Source organism: Ursus americanus, chromosome 33, assembly GCF_024610735.1.
Source record: "Ursus americanus isolate L20-20 chromosome 33, mUrsAme1.1.p, whole genome shotgun sequence".
NCBI lineage: Eukaryota > Metazoa > Chordata > Mammalia > Carnivora > Ursidae > Ursus > Ursus americanus.
Genome location: NC_142159.1, coordinates 30,331,970 through 30,352,987, shown reverse-complemented (window position 1 = coordinate 30,352,987; position 21,018 = coordinate 30,331,970). Strand labels below are relative to the sequence as shown.

At 57.6% G+C, this 21,018-nt stretch overlaps 1 protein-coding gene across 1 annotated transcript; it reads left to right on the top strand.

Moving 5' to 3' along the window:
• Positions 1 to 1,528: 1,528 nt before the first annotated feature.
• LOC148107255 (uncharacterized) lies at positions 1,529 to 20,157 on the top strand. The gene is given in 7 exon segments (XM_087858728.1): positions 1,529 to 1,691; positions 8,785 to 8,950; positions 12,722 to 12,803; positions 18,832 to 18,993; positions 18,995 to 19,356; positions 19,548 to 19,677; positions 19,679 to 20,157. Coding segments are annotated over 7 exon segments (1,509 nt in total). The 3' UTR covers positions 20,123 to 20,157.
• Positions 20,158 to 21,018: the final 861 nt, after the last annotated feature.

Here is a 21,018-nt window from a genome sequence, read left to right as displayed (position 1 = left end):
CTGGGAACCCCTTCCCAAGACCCTCACCCCCTGCCTAATTTCTCTGCTCAGTCTACACGTTGCCCCGTGACTAAAGCCCCCCTGGTCTGTGTCCATTACTGACACAGCCTCGGTGCCTGGTCCTCACCTGCTCCTGGTCAGAGCTCGTGGGTACCATCCGGGAGGGGGGGTGTTGGCGTCCCTCTCTGCTCCTCTGTCCCCTGGAAGGTCTTACAGCTGCAGCACTGGTGGGCTTCCCGGAGAAGCAGGTATGAGGTTTCCTGATTTGACAGTGAAAAGCGCACACCCAGGGTGTGTGCCATCTGGTTTCCGCTTTTTACTTGCTCCTTATGCTGCGCCCACCCCACAGCAGCTCTAGGGTTTGAGGGAACTTAACTCAGGGGTGCTTGATGTCTCTGTGTTTCTCTAACTCTGGGTGCCAGTTACTTTCCCAAGTGCAGCCTCCTGCAGGACTTACCATGAGAGCCTGACGAGTCTACTTCTCAGCTCTTTGAGTGACTAATGCATTGGACAGTAGGCTCTTTTTCTGTTGTGTGCTCCCTTGGAAAGGATGAGATATGTTCCCTGACTGTGATGATTTGTTTTCTGAAATGTTGTCTCTGTTCCCTTTGCTGGATTCTCCATCTGAGACCTACATAAACGTTTAAATGTCATTAGAATCCACATCTTACAACACACTAACGCAACACCTGCCATCGCCACCCGCCACGGACTCCGTGGATGGTCCCCCAACTTCCAGGGGGCCTCATGATGCCCCCAGATGTGAGGGAAGGGACCTTCCACCGTGCTCACCCCCCAGGACCCAGCCCAGGGAACATGGGCAGCAAGGAGGCAGCTGGGGGACCTGCCGATGTGTTTGGAAGCCTGGTGTTCAGTCTGTGACGTCTGGAGTCTGTCCAGACTCCCGTGCGCTGCCCCTCCTCCCAAGACGGGGAAAGGCCCAGGGGAGGTCAGGGCAGAGCAAGGCCAGGCAACGCTGTGGGGAGGTGGGCCCTGCTGACCTGTGGGGACGGGGATGCGGCGTTTGGAGACCCTCTCGGTAACTAGTCCAACGAAGCGGTGTGTTAAAAACGACACATGGTGACCAAAAGTTTCCTCACAAAATGCAAGAGTGGTTTGACAGATTCCGAAAAGTGTGATCACCTCGGCTGATGCAGGAAAAGGTTAATAAATGTTAGAACCAACCCATTTGTGATTTTGAAGATCCCTCTTAGCGAAGTGTTCCTAAGAGTTCAACAACGTGATGAAATCTCACACCAGACCTCACAGGACCTGGGGAAGCCTCCCACCCGTTCTCTTTCAGACCTGGGTCGGGTCAGGGTGCCCCACGGCACGGCTACAAGCTCACATGGTCCTGGAGACCTGCTCAACAGGGTGATGAAAGAAAAATCAGCGAGAGGCACAGCATCTGGGTTTGAGAGAAGACATAAAAGCTGATGTTATTTACGGAAGATGTGAGCATCTATCCAGAAAAACCAACAGAACTGACGGGCGAACTATTAGAATCAGAGCCCAGCAAGAATGCTGGATGGAGGACTACAAACACCAGGAGCATTATCTTGAGGACAGTACGCTGCGTGAAATCAGCCAGTCGCCAAAGGACAACTACCGTATGGCCTCACTTATCCGAAGAAAATGGACTGACCAAAGCCGTACGGGCAGTGGACGGCGGCACCGGTGGCTGGGTGCGAGTGAGTGTTTCATGGGACAGAGCGTCAGCTTGGCGGGATGGAAAGTTCTGGAGACGGACGTTGGGATGGTTGCACAACAGTGTGAACGTGCCTCGTGCCCCCGAGCTGTGTGCCAGAAAGGGTTAAAATGGTAAATTTCTGCGAAGTCTGTTTTATCACAAGAAAAAGATCAACATAACAAGAGAGAATAATAGAGAAGCCAGACATAAAAGGTCTCGTGTTGTGTGATTCCATTACCACGAACGGTCCAGAACGGACAACGGAAACGGGACCTGGGGATTTGCGGGGGCGGGGCTTCTCGGGGGACAGACGCGCTCCGGAACGGGCAGAGGTGGTGGCGCTCAGGTGAATATGCTGAGTGCCGCTGGAACATACACTTCAAAGTGGTTAATTTCAGGGCGCCTGGCTGGCTCAGCTGGAAGTGCATCCAACTCTTGACACCGGGGTCATGAGTTCAAGACCCATGTTGGGTGTGGAGCTTACTTTAAAAAAAAAAGTGAATTTTACATAATGTGAGATTTTTGTTGTCGTTGTTTTTTCTGAGGTAGGGTCCATGCCCAGCGTGGAGCCCAGCGTGGGGCCTCTGAGATCAAGACCTGAGCTGAAATTAAGAGCCGGTCACTTAGCCGACTGAGCCACCCAGGCAGCCCCACCTCACTTTTAACAATGAAAAAAATCAGTAGTATCCTATATACTGGCATTAACCAATTAGAAAAAAAAAATCACAATAGAGAGGAAAATGATAAAGTATCTGGGAGCTAACTGCAGCAAGAGTATACACAGCATCTGTGGAGAGACCCGCAAGCCCCAAGCAAAGCCTACGGAGGGTAGTCTGAGTGCGCGAGAGGCACGCTGTCCTCGTGGGCGGGGACCTGAGCGTTAGACAAACCCCGTGCTTCCGCACGATCTCCAAAGTCCCTGCAATCCTAGTCAAAATTGCAGTTGGAGGTTTTTCAGGAACTAGATAGACTTGCTCTAAAATTTGTGACAAGAAAAGCCATGAATAACTAAGTAGACATCACGACCCGACGAGGGAAGAGGGGAGCCAGCTCTTCTGGGTCCACGGGCACATGGCAATGTGACAGTTTTACAAACCAGGTGGTTTGGGCAAAGTGAGACACTGACAGGAGGGAGCAGCAGAGCCCAGGGATGAATGCGTGGTGGCCGCACCTGGACACGTCAGCCGGGATGGAGTCAGGGAAACAGGACCAGGATATGGAGCAAAACAGGGCTGGATGCCCCCCATAGCATGTGCAAGACAGGCTGGAGAACTCCTGATGCCTGGCGGCCTGGGAGGGCCGGGGAGGGAGACCCGAAACAAAGCCTCAGACATGCACACCACCAGCCAACAACGGATGCATTCGATTCTATCAAAGTGAGGGTTTCAGACATGACAGATTCGTTGAGCAGATCCATAGGGACCACTTTCTAGGATATACAAGGAGTTTGGCAATTTAGCAGGAAAAAGATAGAAATCCCACCCAAAAAATTGAGAAAAGGAGCAAAAGCTCTGAACGAGCCTGTTCCAGGGGAGGAGGCCCTGAGCCTGAAGGCCTCACGCGGGAACACGGTCAAGCACGTCAGCCATCGGAGCCGCCCAAAGTGAATCACAAGAATTCACCCTCAGACAGCCCAGCACGGAGCACCAGTGTGGGCGGCTGGGGACACGGCAGCCTGGCGGGGTGTCACCAGCAGGGAGGGGGCGTCCCCGCAGAGCTGTCGCGGAAGCTGCAGGCATCCCAGCACGCGGGTCGGCAGCCCGAAGAGGGCAGCACATAGTGCTAGGAGCATTTCTGGAAGCTCAAGGGCCAATGATGCATCTTGAAATCTGATGCAGCGCGAACAGTTGGAGGTGGGAGACACGTCAGCCAGCTCTGTGCACAAAGGGGCTCACAACGCCCACGCCCAAAGCAACTGTGTGGTCTGCAGGGAGTGGGGCGCATGACCTGTTCCTCTCACCCAAGGTGAGAAGGACTAAGGCCCTCTTGTCCAAGGAGCCCCGGCTACCTGCAGCCCAAGCCCACGCCCCAACAGGTTGCCCCTCGACTGTCGGGGGTCCTGGCCTGTGGCCCTGCCTGAGCTTGCTGTGTCCCCTATTCCTTACGCCTTGGCACCCACCGTGTAAAAGTGTAGGTCCTGAGGGGAGCCCCGCCCCCCCCGTGCACGTTCCTGAGGGTTATTCCCAGCCTAGGCCTGGAATAGTACCCTCCCTGCTTGGAGAGAGGGCCTGTAGTGGCCCTGACCCCTCAGCCAGGTCATTATGAAGTGAGCTTTCTGCTGTCCTTGAGCGAGCCTGCGGGTGTTCAGGGATCACACAATGCTTTATGAAGAGGCTGGGGAGCCTGGGCAGGGAAGGGTGGTGGGAGCCAGCCCCTCCTGACCCACCTGCCCAGGACTCTCTGCCTGGCCCCATCCTCCAGATGCTGGACAAAAGCCCCTCCCAAGCTCAGTCCCTCCAACACACAGGGTTCCTATGGCAATTCTCGGGGAGCCGAGCCCGTGACCCACGCGGCAGAACAGAGCTGGGCCACCTGGACACTTGTCCTCTGCAGTGGGTGGTGATGCCCCCTTCCCTGGTGACCTGGCACCCTCCCACGTGGGTCTGTAGGCCTCTCCTGGGGCACCGGCGAGGGTCAGCGATGTCTGTCCCAGAGCTGGACAAAGTCGGGTCTTCTCAGGGAAAACTTCCTGTTTCAGGCTGTGAGTTTCCCGGCTCGCTGTGTAACAGTTACTCCGCTCAGGGCCAGCCAAGAGCCCTGTGTGGCCTCTGTCTCGTCCAGCCACGGGGTTACAGGTCCAAGCCTTGGATGAGTCCGGAATTAACCGCCAGGAGTGTGAAGGCAGGGCCTGCAGGTCACAGAGGTTTCTGAAACACGAGAGAAATCGCAGTCCTGGGCGCGGGGTTACAGGGCAAGAGAGGTGGGGGGCTGACGGGTGGGGGAGTGGTCGTCAAGCCGGCTTCACACCCAGAGAAGTGTCAGGAAGGGTTTCGGCCCGCACCCCGGGAGTCAGCGCCCCCCTGAGATGCCCTCCCTCACTTCGCCCCAGTAGAGGAGGTAAGACCTGGCCTGCAGCCCGGCCTGAGGGCCAGCGAGGTCCCTAAGCCCTCGCGACTGCTTTCTTTTCCTCTTCTTTCTGTTCCTCTCTCTCTTTTCCCCAAAGCAGGGTTCCTTGTGATTATTGAGGTATTTATTTCTAAGGGAGAGCTGCTTGGCATGCCTATGTAGACAGACACTATATACAACCCTGGTTTTCTCTCAGAGCAGAAGTTAAAAATTATTCAACGCAAAATTCCTGGGCTGTGTTGCAGAGGCCGGTTGTACCAGGCAAAGGTTTCCACCGCATTCCGCCCAGCCAGGCCACGATAAGGCAGTCCCGCGGAGCCGCGCCTGCCAACACTGCACGGCCACCCTGCCGTCCTGCGGGGACCAGGTAGGACTGAAGCTTCCTGGAAAGCACCAGGGAGAAGTTTGTCTAGTGGGGTCTGTGGTGACCTCATCACTTCTGAGCGGAGCGGGCTTGAAAGCCCCCACCAGCTCTGCAGTTTTTCTTTCTGAGCTGTGGTCCAGCCCATGGTCTCCAGGATGTCCTGGTGTGGCCAGGGGCACTGAGGCATCAGGGACCATGGGCAGGTCCCCAGCCCGCGAGCCTGTGGGAGAGAGTGGGGGTCTTTGGAAGGGGCTGCTTCAGCTGACGGGGTCTTACAGAAAGCTGGCGGTGTCTCTGCTATTTGTTGGGGGATGGGGAGGGATTATGCCCAAGGCACACCTTTGGGAGTGTTGGAAAATATCAGGGAAAGCTGGAGGGGGCCGGTGGGCCTGTGCTGGCCACGCAGGCGGCCTGAGGTCGCACGGCACGGTGACCTGTTGGAAATCCAGCCCCACTGGCTGTGCAAAAAGGCCACACGGTGACCCACGGGCTCCGGCAGAATGGGGGTCTTGGACCTCTGTGATGGGTGTGGGGTTTTGAGCATCCTCTAGGGAAGGATGATTGTTAAGTCCCTAAACTGTTCGCTTATGCCCCAGCCGTCTCTGAAGATGACAGCCAGAATCCTGGGGGCCCAAGGAGGGAGGGAGCAAGACTGAGATCCTTCACATTTCCTAGACATGACAATGGCCAGAAAGCACTAGCAAGGAAACCAGATTTATTCCATGTCACAAGACACATGTATACTGTGCCCTACCGTAAAGATACGGAAGTCGGGATTGGTTGGGTTAGGGCCAGCTTCCTCCATCAAAGCTGAAATCGAACCCTGCCGAGATTTGGAGCCCAGGGTGTCATGGTAATGTGGGGACACAAAAGAAACAAGATGTGGCCTAAAACACAAGACAGCTCCACAGTGGGGCTAGGCCTTGAGTGGTCACATAGCAAAATGGTCAGAATGTGGTCGAGACCATGTCTTCCCAGGAGGGTGGAACTCGGGGTGGGGGTGATAGACTGTGTGTGACCTCATCATGGGAAATGGATGCTGGAGAGCGCGACAGTTATTGTAGGTGGCAGATAAGTTCACAGCCAAGTTTTAGCTAGCTTTAATTACAGGCCATTCCAACACCACTGAAGCGATTCTCAGGCTTCACTGGGTGGAAGGTATACCAACTGAATTTTTATTTCATTTTTTATCAAAGTTATATTTGTATGTAGTATGAGTCAGACATTCCTATAAGGCTTGGACAAACACAGCTCCAAGTCACCCCCTATGCCATCCCAGAAGAAAACCACTTCCATATCCCAGACAATTCTTGGGCTATTTACCTGCATCTGTGTAACCGCGTGATTAAACAACAGCTTCTTGGTGTTTCAGTTTTAGGTGTTATCCACTGAATTCGTTCTATGGAAGACAGCATTTACTTCTTCCACCTCTCCCCACTCCCACACGCACTTGCATCCCTTATATTTCCAGTGGGGTTGTTTTATAATTTTAGTTAGCTCTGTATTCGGGGATTAGATTTGTATTCACGCCAGGCCAATGGCATGCCATGGTTATTGTTCCAACCCACACACGTGTTGTTTTCCCTGGAGTTAATAATCGCCTTTCTTTTTCGTGCTTGCTGAGTTTTCTCTGAACTCGTTACTAATTCATCCTCGTAGTCTTGCCAGTGGCTTAAATTCAAACACATGGGGGTATTTCTGAGGAGGTACCTCCAGGAGCTAATGCCCTGCCCCATCCCGGTCAGTCCTCCTGGGTCTGTGGCAGGGCTGGCACTTCAAAATCTCCTTTGTCTTCATCCTGAAGATTCCCTTTGCTTCTCCCCTGGGTTGGATTTTCCTGGATCCCATGTCTTCCTCTTTCTCAATTAGTCCTTGTTCTCATGGAGCATATCCTTCAGTAGCTTTCTGAAAAAGGGTACATGGCAGACACATGGCTTTAAAATACCTTTAAGCCGCTGTCACTTCCACGATAGTCTGGTTGTGTACAGAACTTCATTCTTCCTCCAAACTGGGAGTACATTATCCCAGTGTCCCCCAGTTTCCGACGCTGCTGTGGGGACATGTGGTGTTGTTACAACTCCTGATCTGTGGTATGAAAACCACTTTTTTTTTTCTTGCTGGAAGTGTTTAAGGGCTTCTTTTTGTCCCCATTGTTCTGACAGTTCATGAAAATGACTTTTGTGTGGCTTCATTTCCATCCCTTCTGCTAAGTGCCCAGTGACTCTTTTGGTCTGGGAATTCCTGTCCTTGAGTTCCAAGAAATTTTCTTGAATTATTAATTTTAAATTCTTTCTTCCCTCTATTTTCTCTGTTCTCTTTTTCTGTGGTAAATATTGGGATCCTGGACCTCTTAGACTGGCTTCTATTGACCTTTCCTAATTCCTTTTCCTGGTCTTCTGGCTTTACTTTCAAGGAAATACTTTATTATTTTTTTAAAAGGTTTTCTTCATTTATTTGACAGAGAGAGAGACAGAGAGAGAGGGAACACAAGCAGGGGGAGTGGGAGAGGGAGAAGCAGGCTCCCAGCAGAGCAGGGAGCCCAATACGGGGCTCAATCCCATGACCCTGGGATCACACCCTGAGCCGAAGGCAGATGCTTCACGACCGAGCCACCCAGGCGCCCCTCAAGAAAATACTTTAATTCTGTGTTCCAATTCCCTTACTGAGCTTTTCACTTATTCTGTAATATTAATTTCCAAGAATTCCTTTTGGTTCTCTGAATATTTATTTCTACAGCACTCTGACCTTTTACTGTAGTCACAGTATTTTCTCTTCTCTCTTTGAGGATATTAATGTATTTTTAAGTTTTCCTCTCCTGCAGACTCTGGAGAATCACAGTAAATATATTTTTCCCTGTATTTCCTTACAGTCACACTTACGGTATCAAAGTTAAATCAGAGTTGAATCAGAGTTAAGAACTCATAAATTGTCAAGAAAAACACAAATAACTCTATGGAAGGATGGGTATGGGCTGTGGCCTGGTGAGCCAATGAGCAAATTCATGAGCAATCAGACTTGAAAAAAGTTCAGATTCACTATTTGTCAGGAAGGCAGACACAGGTGCATTTTCTGGAAGCAGAGCCTAGGGCAGGGGACCCTGTGTAAGAAGAGTGCTGGGGGAAGGCGTACCTCAGGGAGCAGGGAAGCAAGGCTGGGAAGGGAAGGAGCTTCTGGCCTTGGGGAGCAGGCCAAGCTACCCTGCTGAGTATCAGTTATCATTTTGAGGGTAACCACCCCCACGAGACAGCGGAGCCCTGAGCAGTGGGGGCTGTGCACCTGCTGGAAGGGGGCCTGGGTGGGCACCTGGCCTCATTGGAGGTGAGGTGTCATTTGGGAGGTGCCACACTTGCAAAACTGAAAAAGCAAACACCAATAGCTGTAGAGGTGGACATGAGGAAAGCAAGCTCTGGTGTTGTGCGGGAATCCAGGCCTTCGGGGAAGGTGGTCTGTTCACCTCGCTAGAACCGGGAGCCTGCATGGAGATGTCCTGAGGCATCGCACACCCTGTGACGGGAGGCAGAGAGAGCGCTCCATAAGGGCTGGCTGGGTGTGTTGAGTGTGTGTAGTCTGTCCGTGGGGTGCTGGCGGGTGTCCTGGTCTGTCTGCAGTGTCCCTGGTGGTGGGCCTGGGTCCCCTGTCTTTGGTTCCTGTGTGCCCTTTACAGAGGGGGTGGTCATGAGTGTGATGCCCCCGTGTGGGCAGATGTCATCTGCTCGACTGCTCAGGGGTGCCATGAGCGAGAAGGGCTGGGCGCGGGCAGCGCACGGTGTCCTCCCCCATGAGCCCGGGGCCTCAGCAGACCCCAGTGCCAAGCTGGCCACTCCTGGCGGGTAACCCCTGCATTAGATTCAGAGTCTCTGCTCCCAGGCAGTGGCGGGAAGGCAACCAGGGGGACAACTGGCCTCGCATTTGAATCTCTCGCTCCCTACCCTGCTTGATGAACCCCGGGAAGGCCTTTAACTGTTTGCAGAAACCTGCCTCCTGGGACCACCCATGGGACAGAAAATGGCCTTTCCCTCTAACCTGTCAGGTCTGTGCCAGGGTCAGCAGCAGGAACCTGGGGACACTCACAATGTCTGCCTATCCACGAAATGTCTCAACAGGCTAGGCCGGGGGTTCCTGGGTCTGTTTGGACAAGCGCAGAGTTTTCTGGAGTTTGACCCAGTGGGTCATTGGTCTGGGGAGAGGGAAGCGTCCCGGAATGTAGGTTCTGTGTTTGGTTTTCCCGAAAAATAACACTTTGATTAATTTGCACTCTTTGCTGTGAGTTCCCTTACTTGGTGCCTATGAAAAGCTAGTTGTTGGGAAGACACTGATGTTCTCTCTCTCCTAAGAAACAGACCCTAATGTAAGGGCACAACTGAACTTCAGCTCACTGGGAAATCCCAGGTCCAGGCTTGTGCTCTCCCTGCACAAACCCCTGTCAGGTCTTCTTCTGCCCTCGCCCTACCTCTCCATCCCACTCTGAACACCAGAACAGATCAGTCACTTCTCTCCGTAAACCCATTCCTCACATCCTGTTAACACCAATAACAACATCCGAGGTGGGCTCTCCCTGCCTCCCAGGACGTCACTGTGTGTCACCCCAGCAGGTGAGGTGGTCTTGACAGAGGGAAGGTCCCTACGCAGGCAGGCCTGCAACGCTGGGGCCCTGGAGCTGACATTACACCCTGGGCATCTCTGAGAACTTCTCATGGTCTTGGGGGTGGGTGGTGTCTGCAGGGCTTCCTGGGTCCCCCACAGAATGGGTGCCAACTCTTTCCAGCATTCTGCAAACAGGTGCCCAGAATGTGGTCACACAGACCACCCTGGAGAAGGGATCCGTGTCCAAGGCCCACATCTGTGCTGGCCCCCAAGAAACTGCATTCAGAGGCAGAGTATGGGATTTGGGGGTGGGGGTGAAGCCCCACAGAAGGACTGGCCCCACAAGAAGGACTTGCAGATGACAGGGCCCTGTTGAGGAGGGGGCAACTGACCACCAAGGCCCAGGAAGGAGGACCCACAGAGGCTGGGGGCCAGGTCTGTGGCTAACACTGACCCTGGCTCAAACCCAAGCCTCACTAGAGTCCACTCTGGGAGTGTGTGTGTGTGTGTGTGTGTGTGTGTGTGTGTGTGTGTGTTTTACCAGGTTCCCTCCAGGCCAGAAGGGAGTGGTGTGGAGGGGGCCAGTGGACGTCCTGACGTTAATCACACCCCCCTCCAGCAGCTCCCCTAGGGGGCTGCTCCAGCCTGAGCCCAGACCAACATAGCTGTGGCTTCAGAGGGTTTTAATGTCCAATGTGCTGGACGCCTGGGAGAGCCCGACCCTGTGACCCCACCTCCCAAGGCAGGTGTGTTGCCTGCAGCCTCTGACCATCCCTCAGGGCCTTGTGGAAAACCGGGCCCCAAGATCACTAACTGCCGCTCTAACTGCCCCACTGACGGGGCCCAAGGCTGCCCAGGGGCATTTGGGTCATGAGACCAGCACCCTTACACCCCCTCCACACCTTCCTGGGCAGGGACTGAAGGGTCTTGCCATCTCCATCCCCAGGGAATGGGATGGTCCCAGACCATGGTGAGCTAGTAAATGTTTGACAGCTGGCCCCAGGGCAGGGGGTGGGCACCTGGTGGTGGCATTTGTCCCTTTCCATGGTGTAAACACCCACCACATTGCCAGGGTACAGCCAGTGAGCACTGAGCTGGGAACAGATGTGAATAATCTATCAGTAGGAGTGCTTCCTGAATGCGGTCCACGTCCTCCTCGTGTGGTCCTGTGTGGGATGTGCCCCCAGGTCAGAAAGCAGGGCCTCGGGGTTACTGTGGTCTGTGGCCACAGGGGTGATGGTGCATGCCCAAGCCTGGGCTGAGGGGCCTGCCATGGCCCCCTTCTAAGCTCATGGGGTGCCTGTAGAGGGAACTCAGGGGATGTGTCCAGACCCATAGCTTTGTGTCCACACACACCCTCTGAGGCCAAGAGAGCCATTTATCCCCGCCCCCCCCCCCCCGCCGTGCCCTGGAGAGGTGGGGGGTGGGCAGCTGGTGAGAAAGACATGGGCTAGGGATGGTAGGGGTGGAGGAGGCATCCCTGGAGGGCTCTGGGCTGAGCAGAGGCCTGCAGGACACAAGCATTTGGGGGGCAGTGAGTGGAGAATGTGGATCCCCCTTGCCCTGCGGAGGGGGTCATGGGGTCCACACCAGGTGGGCAGGCTGGGCTGGCGGGTGGTGGGCAGCTGCGGCCACCGTGTAGCGGAATGGGTGGGGTCACAGGAGTCTGCACTGGCAAGACTGCAGGGGGAGAAGGCCTGCTGGTGGCCTGTGGGGTGTCAGCTGTCAAGCCATAGAAGAAATGCCCGAGCCCGTCTCTGGTGTGTGGCTGATGCAATGGTCCTGTGGGTGCTAGGAGGGCTATCACCCTGAGAGGTGGCTCTGATCACTCCCAGACAGCAAAGGGGGCACAGAGCCCGGGGTGTAGGGGGGGTCTCTGCTTTGGGGGTGCAGGCCCGGACAGTAGCTTCCAGCGGGGAGGGTGTGGGGTATGGTGCTGAGTCTGCTTGCTTTCTGGTGGAATCCAAACACGACACTTTAACACCTGCCTTCCGCTACGGGCTGGAGGGGCAGGCTCTGGTCCCCTGGGGTGGGGGGGGTCTCTGCCCAGGCAAGGCGTGGTGAGACAGACAGGAGGGCGGACCCTTTTTCTGGTGGGACCCGGCAATCTCACCTTCATTTGTCTGGGTTAGTTAAGGAGCAGGTGCCGGTCTCTGGCAAACAAGGGTGTGGCCCAGGCAGGCTTAACCCTTCCCCCCGCTGATCTGCTCTGGACCCGGGGGCGGGCTAGCAGACCTGTGGGGGGAAGAGGGCCAGAGGCGGGGGCGACTTGCCCTCGGTCTTTGGCCGCAGGCACCTTTGTGCGGATAGCGGACCTCACTCCTGCTGACCAGCTGGGTCCAGTTGAGACTAGGAGGGGACCGAGGCAGCCCCAGCCCACTCCCTCTGCAAGCTTGCTCGCCGAGTCCCACGCACCTGTCCGCGGCGACCCCTCAGCCCCGCCTCTTCTTTGGTTTTCCAGCTAACAATGGGGGCAGGGCGTTTTGTGGTGGCCTCACCCTGGGGACTGTGCTCGTCCTGGGAGGGTGGGAGGGTGCGGGCGGGTGGGAAGCTTAGCTTTGCATAAGGAAACCCGAGCCCCACCAGGTGCCGGAGACAATGGCGTGAGGCCGCCTCGCCTGGGCCGGCTCTGAGGGGTGGATTCTCCACGCGGGGTCTCTGGGCACCCCCTCCCCTCCTCGGGTCTGTGGGCAGATGGGGGGAGGGGAAAGGAAGGGATCCAGCTGTGTCTCCCTGCCGGAGCCCGCGGAGAGGGGGGAATGAGAGTGTGGGGGTCTAAGAGTCCCGAGGGAGCCCCAGCCTCCTGCCTCCCCCCTGAGCGGCCCCCTCCCCAGCCGCTCAGGCCAGAGTCTGTGGACTGAAGGGGCACCTGAAACAGGGCAGGTGTGTCACAGCACATCTGTTTGTCCCTATCACCACATCAACCCTTGGAGTTTGTTCCCCAGAAAAGGGCAGGGGCCTGCCGGGAGCCCGAGCCTCTGGGCTCTCCCTCCACCTCCTTGCTTTCCCTTCCACAGCCTTACGCCGGGTGGTGGGCCCCCGTCACAGGACCTGGAGCCTGTAGTCTCTGCTCCCCAGCCCTCAGCAGCGTCCGTCAAGGTGGGTCCTTCCGGGGCCTTGGTGCACTGGGACCCCCTGACTGCAGGAGCGTCCCCCCGGGGGCTTCTTGGAGAGAAGACTGCACCAGCCCCCACCTGGCCCACTTCAGGGGTGTGGCACAGCCCCTGGGCCTGGGTTTGAATCCCTGTGACCTTGGGGAAGGGTCCAGGGTCTTCTGTCACAGGAGCTGACTGAGGCTTTGGGGTATAGGCACAACAGGCATTAGTGGGAAGGAGGGCTGGGGTCTCCTGGCCTCTCAGGCACAGCCCACCCCAGAGGGTCAGGAGCCTGGACCACCTGCACTCCCTTGCTCTCCTGGGGCCCCACCTAGTCCTTCCTCCTCCGGGCTCCACATGCTAGTCACACGTGTGTTCAGTAACACGTGCACACAGGCACACACTCCCAAGCCCACGTTACCCGCACACGCGCGCGCACACACACACAGAGGCGTGTGCACCTGGAGCTGGTGGCCAGCACTGCAGAACATTCTCTGGCCTCATCCTGGGTGACCCAGCCCTCGTCCCAGTCCGTGCATTTCCGACACGTCTGCCCCATGGCCTTCCTGCCTCCTGCTTGTCTCGGGGGCACTGGGAGGGGCTGAGGCCGGGGTCGGCCCCACCGAGAAAAAGCTTCGGACTACAGGCTTTGCTTTCTTGGGTCCCATCAGGACTGGAGCAGTCTTGACCTGCCGCCAACCTCACTGGCTGGCGAGGCCAGGCTGATCTCACCCACACAGGCTCCACCTGGCTGGACGCCAGAAGCGCCTTCCTGCTTTCCACCTTCTCCAGGAACAGGGCGTGGCCCTTCCTCTCCCCCATCCCGGGGTCTGACCGCTGCCCTGAGCTTCCATCACACGCTGGATCCTCAGCAACCTTGTCGTGTGGCAGGCAGACTGGCGGAGTCTGTGAGACACAGGCAGGGGAGGGGCCCCACGCCCTGTGTGTGCACACGGAGCCCAGGCCACAGGGGGCACAAAGGGGGTCCTGTCAGAACTGAGTCAGCCCCCTCCCCTCCAGGGGGGAATGGGCCCGGCTTTGCTGGTCTGCGGAATGCAGTGAATTTTCCAGAAAGCTGAGTTTAAACGTGTGCAATTTCAAGGAAGCACTCTTCGCCCCAGGATTGTGTCCTCCCCGCTGACTGGTGCTGGAACCTCGTTTCCGTGGTAGGGTGACAGGTGCTAGACGGCAGCATGTTTGAATGCCCTTTGTGTCAGGCAAACACATGCTAGTCCCCGACGTCCAGGACAGTGGGGCCAGGCCCCTGGACGTTCGGAGGAGAGGGGCCTCCCGCCTAGGGGTCCTGAGCAGGTGGTGACGGCGCGCAGACGAGCCGTGTCTTTCCAAATGTCGGCATTATTAATCACCGTGATAAAGCAGGTTCAGGATTTCAACCTCAGTGACGTTTCAGCACGAGATTCAGCTCGGCTTCTTACACGGCATGGGAGGCAGGACAGAAGACAAGCTCCCCAACAAACGAGATAACAGAGGGGCAGGAAGTTAACAAAGCAAACGTGAAGTCAGTCCGTGGGCGCGCAGGGGCGTCGAGCGAGGCCTCGGTCCGGTCCGGGTCAGCTCTCGGCACCGACCGCTGCTGACGCTCACGCAGGGAAGGGGCTCGGTGGATCTCAGTTCTGTTTGGGGAGCCATGGGGCCAAGCCTTCGTTGGCAGCTGCCTTTTGTAAGTGGTCAGACACGGAGGGGTCAGTGTCTGAGGGGTCTGACACTTTGCTGCAAAAACCCTCCCCCTCTAAAGGGATCAGATCGGCGATAGGCCCCCGCAACCCTCCCCTGCTTCCACCGGCTACCAGTCCCGGGGTGTCCTGGGCTGGTGCTGGTCCCGGTGACATCCTCAGTCCCTTAGCCGCTGGGGTCTCTGCATGACACCAGGGACTCCGTTTTGCCCCCCTCTGGGAGTCTGTGGGTCAGGAGCCTGCGCACCGTCTGGCTGTCCTCACTGCTCTCCCCGGCCTTGGGTCAGCCCCGTGCGGAGTGTGGGCAGCCACGTGGGACGTCACCAGCCGCCCGGCCCTGGCTTCCGGGAGCCGGGGTTCTGGAGCTCGGTGGGGCGCCCTGCGTGGTGGCTGCTGGCCTGAGATCCAGGGCAGCCCTCAGAGGAGAGCGCGGGATCTAAGCGGGCAGGACCCGCAAATGAAAATGTGGGCGTTTTGCACAGAGAGGTGCTTCGTTTCTGCTACAGCTCGCGTGCCAGTGCGAGGCCTTAGCCCGGAGACCAGAGGAGGGTTCTCTCCGCGGCATCTCCCGGCGTCTCAAGATGTGCGAGCTCTCCTTGGCTACTAGCTGTTGCAATCGCTTCTGGCTGCTCGCTGCTTCGGCTTCGGGCCCTTGCTTGGGATTCATTTTGGAAAAGATGAAAGGCAGAGAAGGGGGGTGTCCCTCACGAAGGGAGGCTCCGTGGGGGGTCCGGTTGCAGAGCTGCAGGCTAGTCTTCTGACCGCAGGGCTCTCCTGCCGGCTGGCTTCTCAGCACACCTGCACCTGGAGGAACCCTTGGAGGGGAGGACGGCCGGAGGAGTGGGCCGTGTGCTCCGCGTTAACCCCGGTCCTGTAAGACACGCTGCAACTCTCCTATCGACCGATCCTTGAGTTCTAATTTTGCTCACCATGTCTTTCCATGTGCGCGCTTTTTACTTGGGTGTTTTTCCTGTTTGTGAGTGTTTGTATTGTGTTTTAAGGACTTCTCTATCTCAGGGTTATAAAGTACGCTATGTGGTCTTCTAAAATCTTGTACTTGTTCTCTGTAACTCTGAGGTCTTTGTGTCCTGTTTTGTGAATGCCGTGAGACACAGGGGAAGCTTTGCTTGTATCCGTCTCCCCACCCCACGTCCGGGGCGCTCTTGGCCAGCTCCTTCTTTTCTTGCATGGAATCCCACATCTGTGGGTCTGTCTCTGGTCTGTGCTGGGTCTACTCCCTGTCTCTCTGGTCCTTTGCCCAGAGCTCCTGGACCCTAGAACTCCCTCCTGTTGGACCCCTCTTAGGGCCAATGTCCCTTTCAGGTTTGTCTCCACTGGTTTTGCCCATTTTCCTTTCCTGGTGGATGTTGGAGTAAGCGGAGCTGGGGTGGGAAAAGCACTGGGGTGAGAGACTTGGGGGAGCAGGCGTCTGGGGTGACAACTGGGGCCTCCCCACCACTGGCTGGGGTGAGCGGACCTACACCCGGCTCTCACCCCACCCCCGGCTGCCTCCTGGTCCACTCTGACCCTACGAAGCCCCCTCCAGGAAGCATCTCATGACTGTCCCATCTGAGGGCCCTGCGGGAGACGCCCATCAGCTCCTGGGTGAGGGAGTTCCTGAAGCCATGGGGGCCATGACCTTCCCAGCCACCCCAGGCCCCTTGCCCAAGGCCCAGGGTCCGAGCTGGTCTCCTCTGGGGGTCCCTGAGGACAGGAACACAGAAAGCCTCACTTTGCGAACAGACAGAAGCACAGAGTCTCCTGCCGGGGCAAGGCTGCATCCCCAAATGCCAAATGCAATTACTCCTTCACTGTTCCAGCTAACATCCCAAGGAGGGGAGGCCCAGGGACGCTCAAGAGTGCACGTGTGTGTGCCCCCGCGCACGCATGCCTGGATCACACACCTGTGCTTACGCACCTGTCTACGTGCCTACGTATGCCCGCCTGCATTTCTACACGTGTGTTGCACACCTGTATGCGAGCCTCTCCTCATGAAGCCCCTACCCATATCCTATCTCCCAGCCCCGACCTCATTCAACACAGAATGTGGTCAGGTCCCTGTGACCCGAGACAAGGCCCTCGCAGATGCTCCCTGAGTCCGTCCACAGGACATGCTGGTGTTCATATGCACTCACGTGAACTCACGCGTGGACGCATGCCTGCCACACACAACCCCCTGGGGTCTGACCAGAGCCCAGACATAGGAAGAGGCCGATCCCCAGAGCAGTCTGGGGGCAACAGCCTGGATGGGAGCCATGCCCTCGGACAGCAGGAAAGGTGACCCGGAACCCAAAGGGATGGAGGGGACCTCTTCCATGGATATTTGATGATGGGGGTGTGAGCCATGTTTAGGGCCAATGTGCTTGGTGGGGAGGGGTTCAGGCTCCTTCTTTCTGCCAGGGTTCCCTCCTCATGGGGTGCTAGACTATCTTGAGATGGAAGACCCTCCCAACTTATCCTGAGGTGGAAGGACGCCTCATCTGACCCTGAGGAGGAAGGACCCTTCATCTGACTCTGAGGAGGGAGGACCCCCCAACTGACCCTGAGGAGGGAGGACCCCCCAACTGACCCTGAGGAGGGAGGACCCCCCATCTGACACTGAGAAGGGAAGACCCCCCCCAACTGACCCTAAGGAGGGAAGACCCCCCCCTACTGACCCTGAAGAGGGAGGACCTTCCATATCTGACCCTGAGGAGGGAGGACCCCTTATGTGACAGTGAGAAGGAAAGGCAGCCAGAGTTGGGCCAGGGGTGGCAACAGAGTGACAGTGGAGTAAGAGCTGCCCTCTCCACTGCTCTATCCTCGAAACAAGAACTGGGGTGCCCCTGGTGTGATCCCAGCGCCTCTCAATGTCTAGGCAGAGCTGGCGGGACACGTGAGTGAGGCTCTGGGAGTCTGTAGGGTGAGATCTGAGGGGAGAAGTCCCTTGGCGGGGCACAGCCATGTGGGGGAGCTGGTGGGACAGGAGGCAGTGTCCTGGGGTGATGCCCGGGGTGGTCAAGTAAACTCTAGGGTCTCACCTCTTGGACAAGTGGCAGGGATTCTCCTGGGCCTCCTGCTTGTTCACCAGAGCAGGGACCCCACTTAACAAGATAGGTGTGCTGCCCGGAGAACCCAGCCCGGAAGCACACCCCCAAGAGGGATGTGTGTCCCCATGGGGAGCAGGTGGGGCTAGGGCTTGGGGAGCTCCCCAGGATGTGAACCAGGAGAGGCTGTGGGGCAGGGGTCCCTGTGCATCAGGCCAAGAACCTCCTTCACGGGGTAGGTCTGGTCCTCGGCCTAAGAGGCTCACGGAGCCACCCTGGGCCCACTGACGGCAGCAAAGCAGCCAGGGCAACGAGCGCGGGGAACGCTCTGACACGTGCCCCCATCCCTCAGGCAGCAGCCTTAGGGCTCAAGCCAGAGTGAGGGTGAGACACACGCTGCTGAGCATTCCAGGCATCAGGACCATCCCCCGGGACCCCTAGTGCCTTCTACTTCATCCCAAACTCCCAAGTCTGCTGGACACGGTTGCCGTGGGTGCCTTTGGCCTCCTCATGTGGCCGAGGCAGGTTTGAGGCATGGAAAATCCCCAGACAGACTTTTTCCTTGAAAGGCCTGGAGCCCAGATGGTATTCGTTAGCTGAACATCGAATACTGTCCTTGAAGCCCGTTCCGTGTCATGTTGTGCTCGGCCCAGCCAACGGTGGACGACCAGCACTGTGACACTTCCCCCACTCTGCCTGGAGTTATGAGTCGGAACGTAGGAGCTTTTACCGCCCCACTAGGTCCCAACGTTCTCCTAAAGTTAGCCACCAAACTGGTCCACGGCGTCCGCGTTCCCTGAGGGCCTCTGCCCCACCGCTGCTCATATCTGACTTCTGTACCTTTCTCCAGCTTTCGTGGTTACCACTACTCGGGGCAGCATTTTACTTTGGCAATAGGAAGACACATCTGCACTTTGCTTAGCCAGCTCCGGAAGCGGCTACGTGGCCATACTCTGTCCCTAGCACAGGCCATGGGGCACCCTGCCCCACCAGCTTTGCGGCCCGGTCACCCCTGACAGCTTATTTCAGCATCCAGCCTCACCCCCCACAGAAAGAAGTCCCAGGGGATGGTCTGCTTAGTCTCCTTACACCTGACCCCAGGAGCAGCCCCTGGCAGGCTATGACACCCATCAATCAAGACCAGTAGACAATCAAATGGGATGGAGGGTCTTCAAGAGTCTCCCACATCTCTGGGACCCTGGCCCAGCCCCCACCCAATTCTTGGGGTGCTGTGGATGCTGGCAGAAATGGGTGGGGTCATGGAGGCCCTCACACCCCAGTGTGATGCAGGGGTCCCCAAGGCACTGTATAGGGTCATGTCCCAGCCTCAGTTAGACCAGAGGCACATAGCTTGGGGGAGGAGAGGTGGTCCTACAGATGGTACAGGTGTGGGCACCAGAAACGGGCCTGCGTTGCCCCCCAGACTGCATCTAGACCCAGAGTGGGGGCAGGATCCACTTCCAGTGAGGACTCAATGGGCCGCCCAGCCCACCTGCCCCATCTGGCTGGGCAAGACGTTAGCCAATTACTGTCATGAAAGCAGCTCCGAGCTTCTCCATCAGACTGTCCCCACTCCCTCTCCTCAAGGGCCCCCAGTTGTCCTGGACTTCAGGTCCAGAGCTGAGTGTTGGCACATGCCCCAGGCCAGGGCCCCATCCATAGATGCCTACCACCTACCTCCGACTTCCTCCATCCCCATCCACACAACCCAGCTTCTCCATCAGTGCTCGCTGCACCCACTCCTGTCCCCACCGCCCTGGACCAATGGTCTACCCTCTGTCCTAATGGGCCTTCCGACACCCTCCCACTGCTTGCTGTATCCACAGAGGTCTGTCTCGTGAGCCCTTGGACCCCAGCCTCCATGAACAGTCCCCAGGTGTGGCCTCCTGGGCTGCAACCTGCAAGGCCCCCACCCCTCCCGGCTCACTGCCCCCCAGGGTCAGTCTGTACTGTTCCTCCCTGGTCTTGGCAGCATGGGCTCCTGGCAGCCCCTGGGGCTGGACCCAGAGAGATGCTGTGTGGTTTGTGAACCCCACTCCTCCCCTCTCTTGGCAGCTTCTGCCGGGGTTCACCTCTGGCTCCTGGGGCCCGGCCTGCCTCCTCTCTCCCTCCACCTTCTCGGCTCCCTGCTGATGGGGCTTCGGGAAACACCCAGTCTGGTGGCCTCCTCTCAAATTGTAGTCAGGCCGGAGCCCTCCCTCAGGACGAAGGCTGTGCTCCTGGGCAAGGGGAGCCCCAACCTGTTCAGGGGCCTCCTGGGGGCTCCACCTTCCCAGTGTCCACATTTGTCACCACTGTGCCAGCCCCTTGGTTCCCTAAGGCACCGCCCCTCATCTTTGAACAAAATCCTCCTTGGCCACAGTCTCCAGTCCCTGCCTGTTTCTCTGCAACCCTATGAACAAAGCCTTCACTGCCTCCCCGCTCAGCAACTAGAACCCACAGCTTGCTCCTCCCCTCCTGCAGCCAAGGTCACAGCAACCTTCTCCCGCGGTCTGGCCTCCACGTCGCCCTCCCCCTCATGCCGTGTTCTGATGCTGCCAGGACCCCTGGGCTCCCCCTACCTTTCCACCAGCACCTGGACCACCTCCTCTTCCTCCCACTAACATGCAGGCCAGGCCGGTCCCCAGGACCCTTCCTTCCAGGTGACTAACCCCAGACACCGGGCTCAGCCAGGGACGCTGGATTCCTGGGACAGAGTTTCTGAGTGTCTTGGAAAGGCCAAATCCAGACGTAGTGCACCCACCGGCCCTGTGACAGCAGTGCTACCCACAGTTCTGAGCAACGTCTCACACAACGTGGCGGGAGGTGCAGCAAAGCCCTGACCCTTTTCATCAGGGGCAACCTCGAGCACCTTCTGCAGAGAACTCACTGACTCCTTCCCAGCCGCTCTCCTCACGTCTTGGCATCCCCGCATTTTGGTGCTTTCGTATGTGTCGAGGGAGCTTGTCAAAGGGCATCGATTCTCTTCACCAATTACCTCTCGTACCCGAGGGTCTCACGGGAGCTGGTCCTCGGGTCGCCGACACCCCAGGGCTTGGTTTGGGTGGCCCTCACGTCACAGCTGCCTGCCCAAAGCCACAGCCTCCGTGTTTCCTCCCAGACCTGCCGTGCCTCAGATTTCCGCGGCGCCCACCCAGCCAGCTCCACTTGGGCTGCATCGCCCCCTTGCTAGCCCCAGCACCCCCTCCCAGGCGGGGGAGGGACGGCTTCTGCTGCCCCTTGCTCTCAGGGGGCCCTGCGACCCTTGCCCCAGCCCCGCAAGTGTCGGGCCTGCACGGTGAGCACACTGAACGGACCCCACGCTTCCTGCTGTCTGGCCCAAAGTGTGGGCGCCGGTCAGCAGCGTGGGGGATAGGAGACAGCAAGCTCGGCCCTCGTGGGGGTCGCTGGCAGGAAGTGTGCAGACAGGTGAATGTGTGGACACGGAGGCACATTGGTGGTTCCTGGGGTCAGGGGTTACCTAGTGGGTTTTCCGCCAGGGGATAAAATGTTCTGGAAC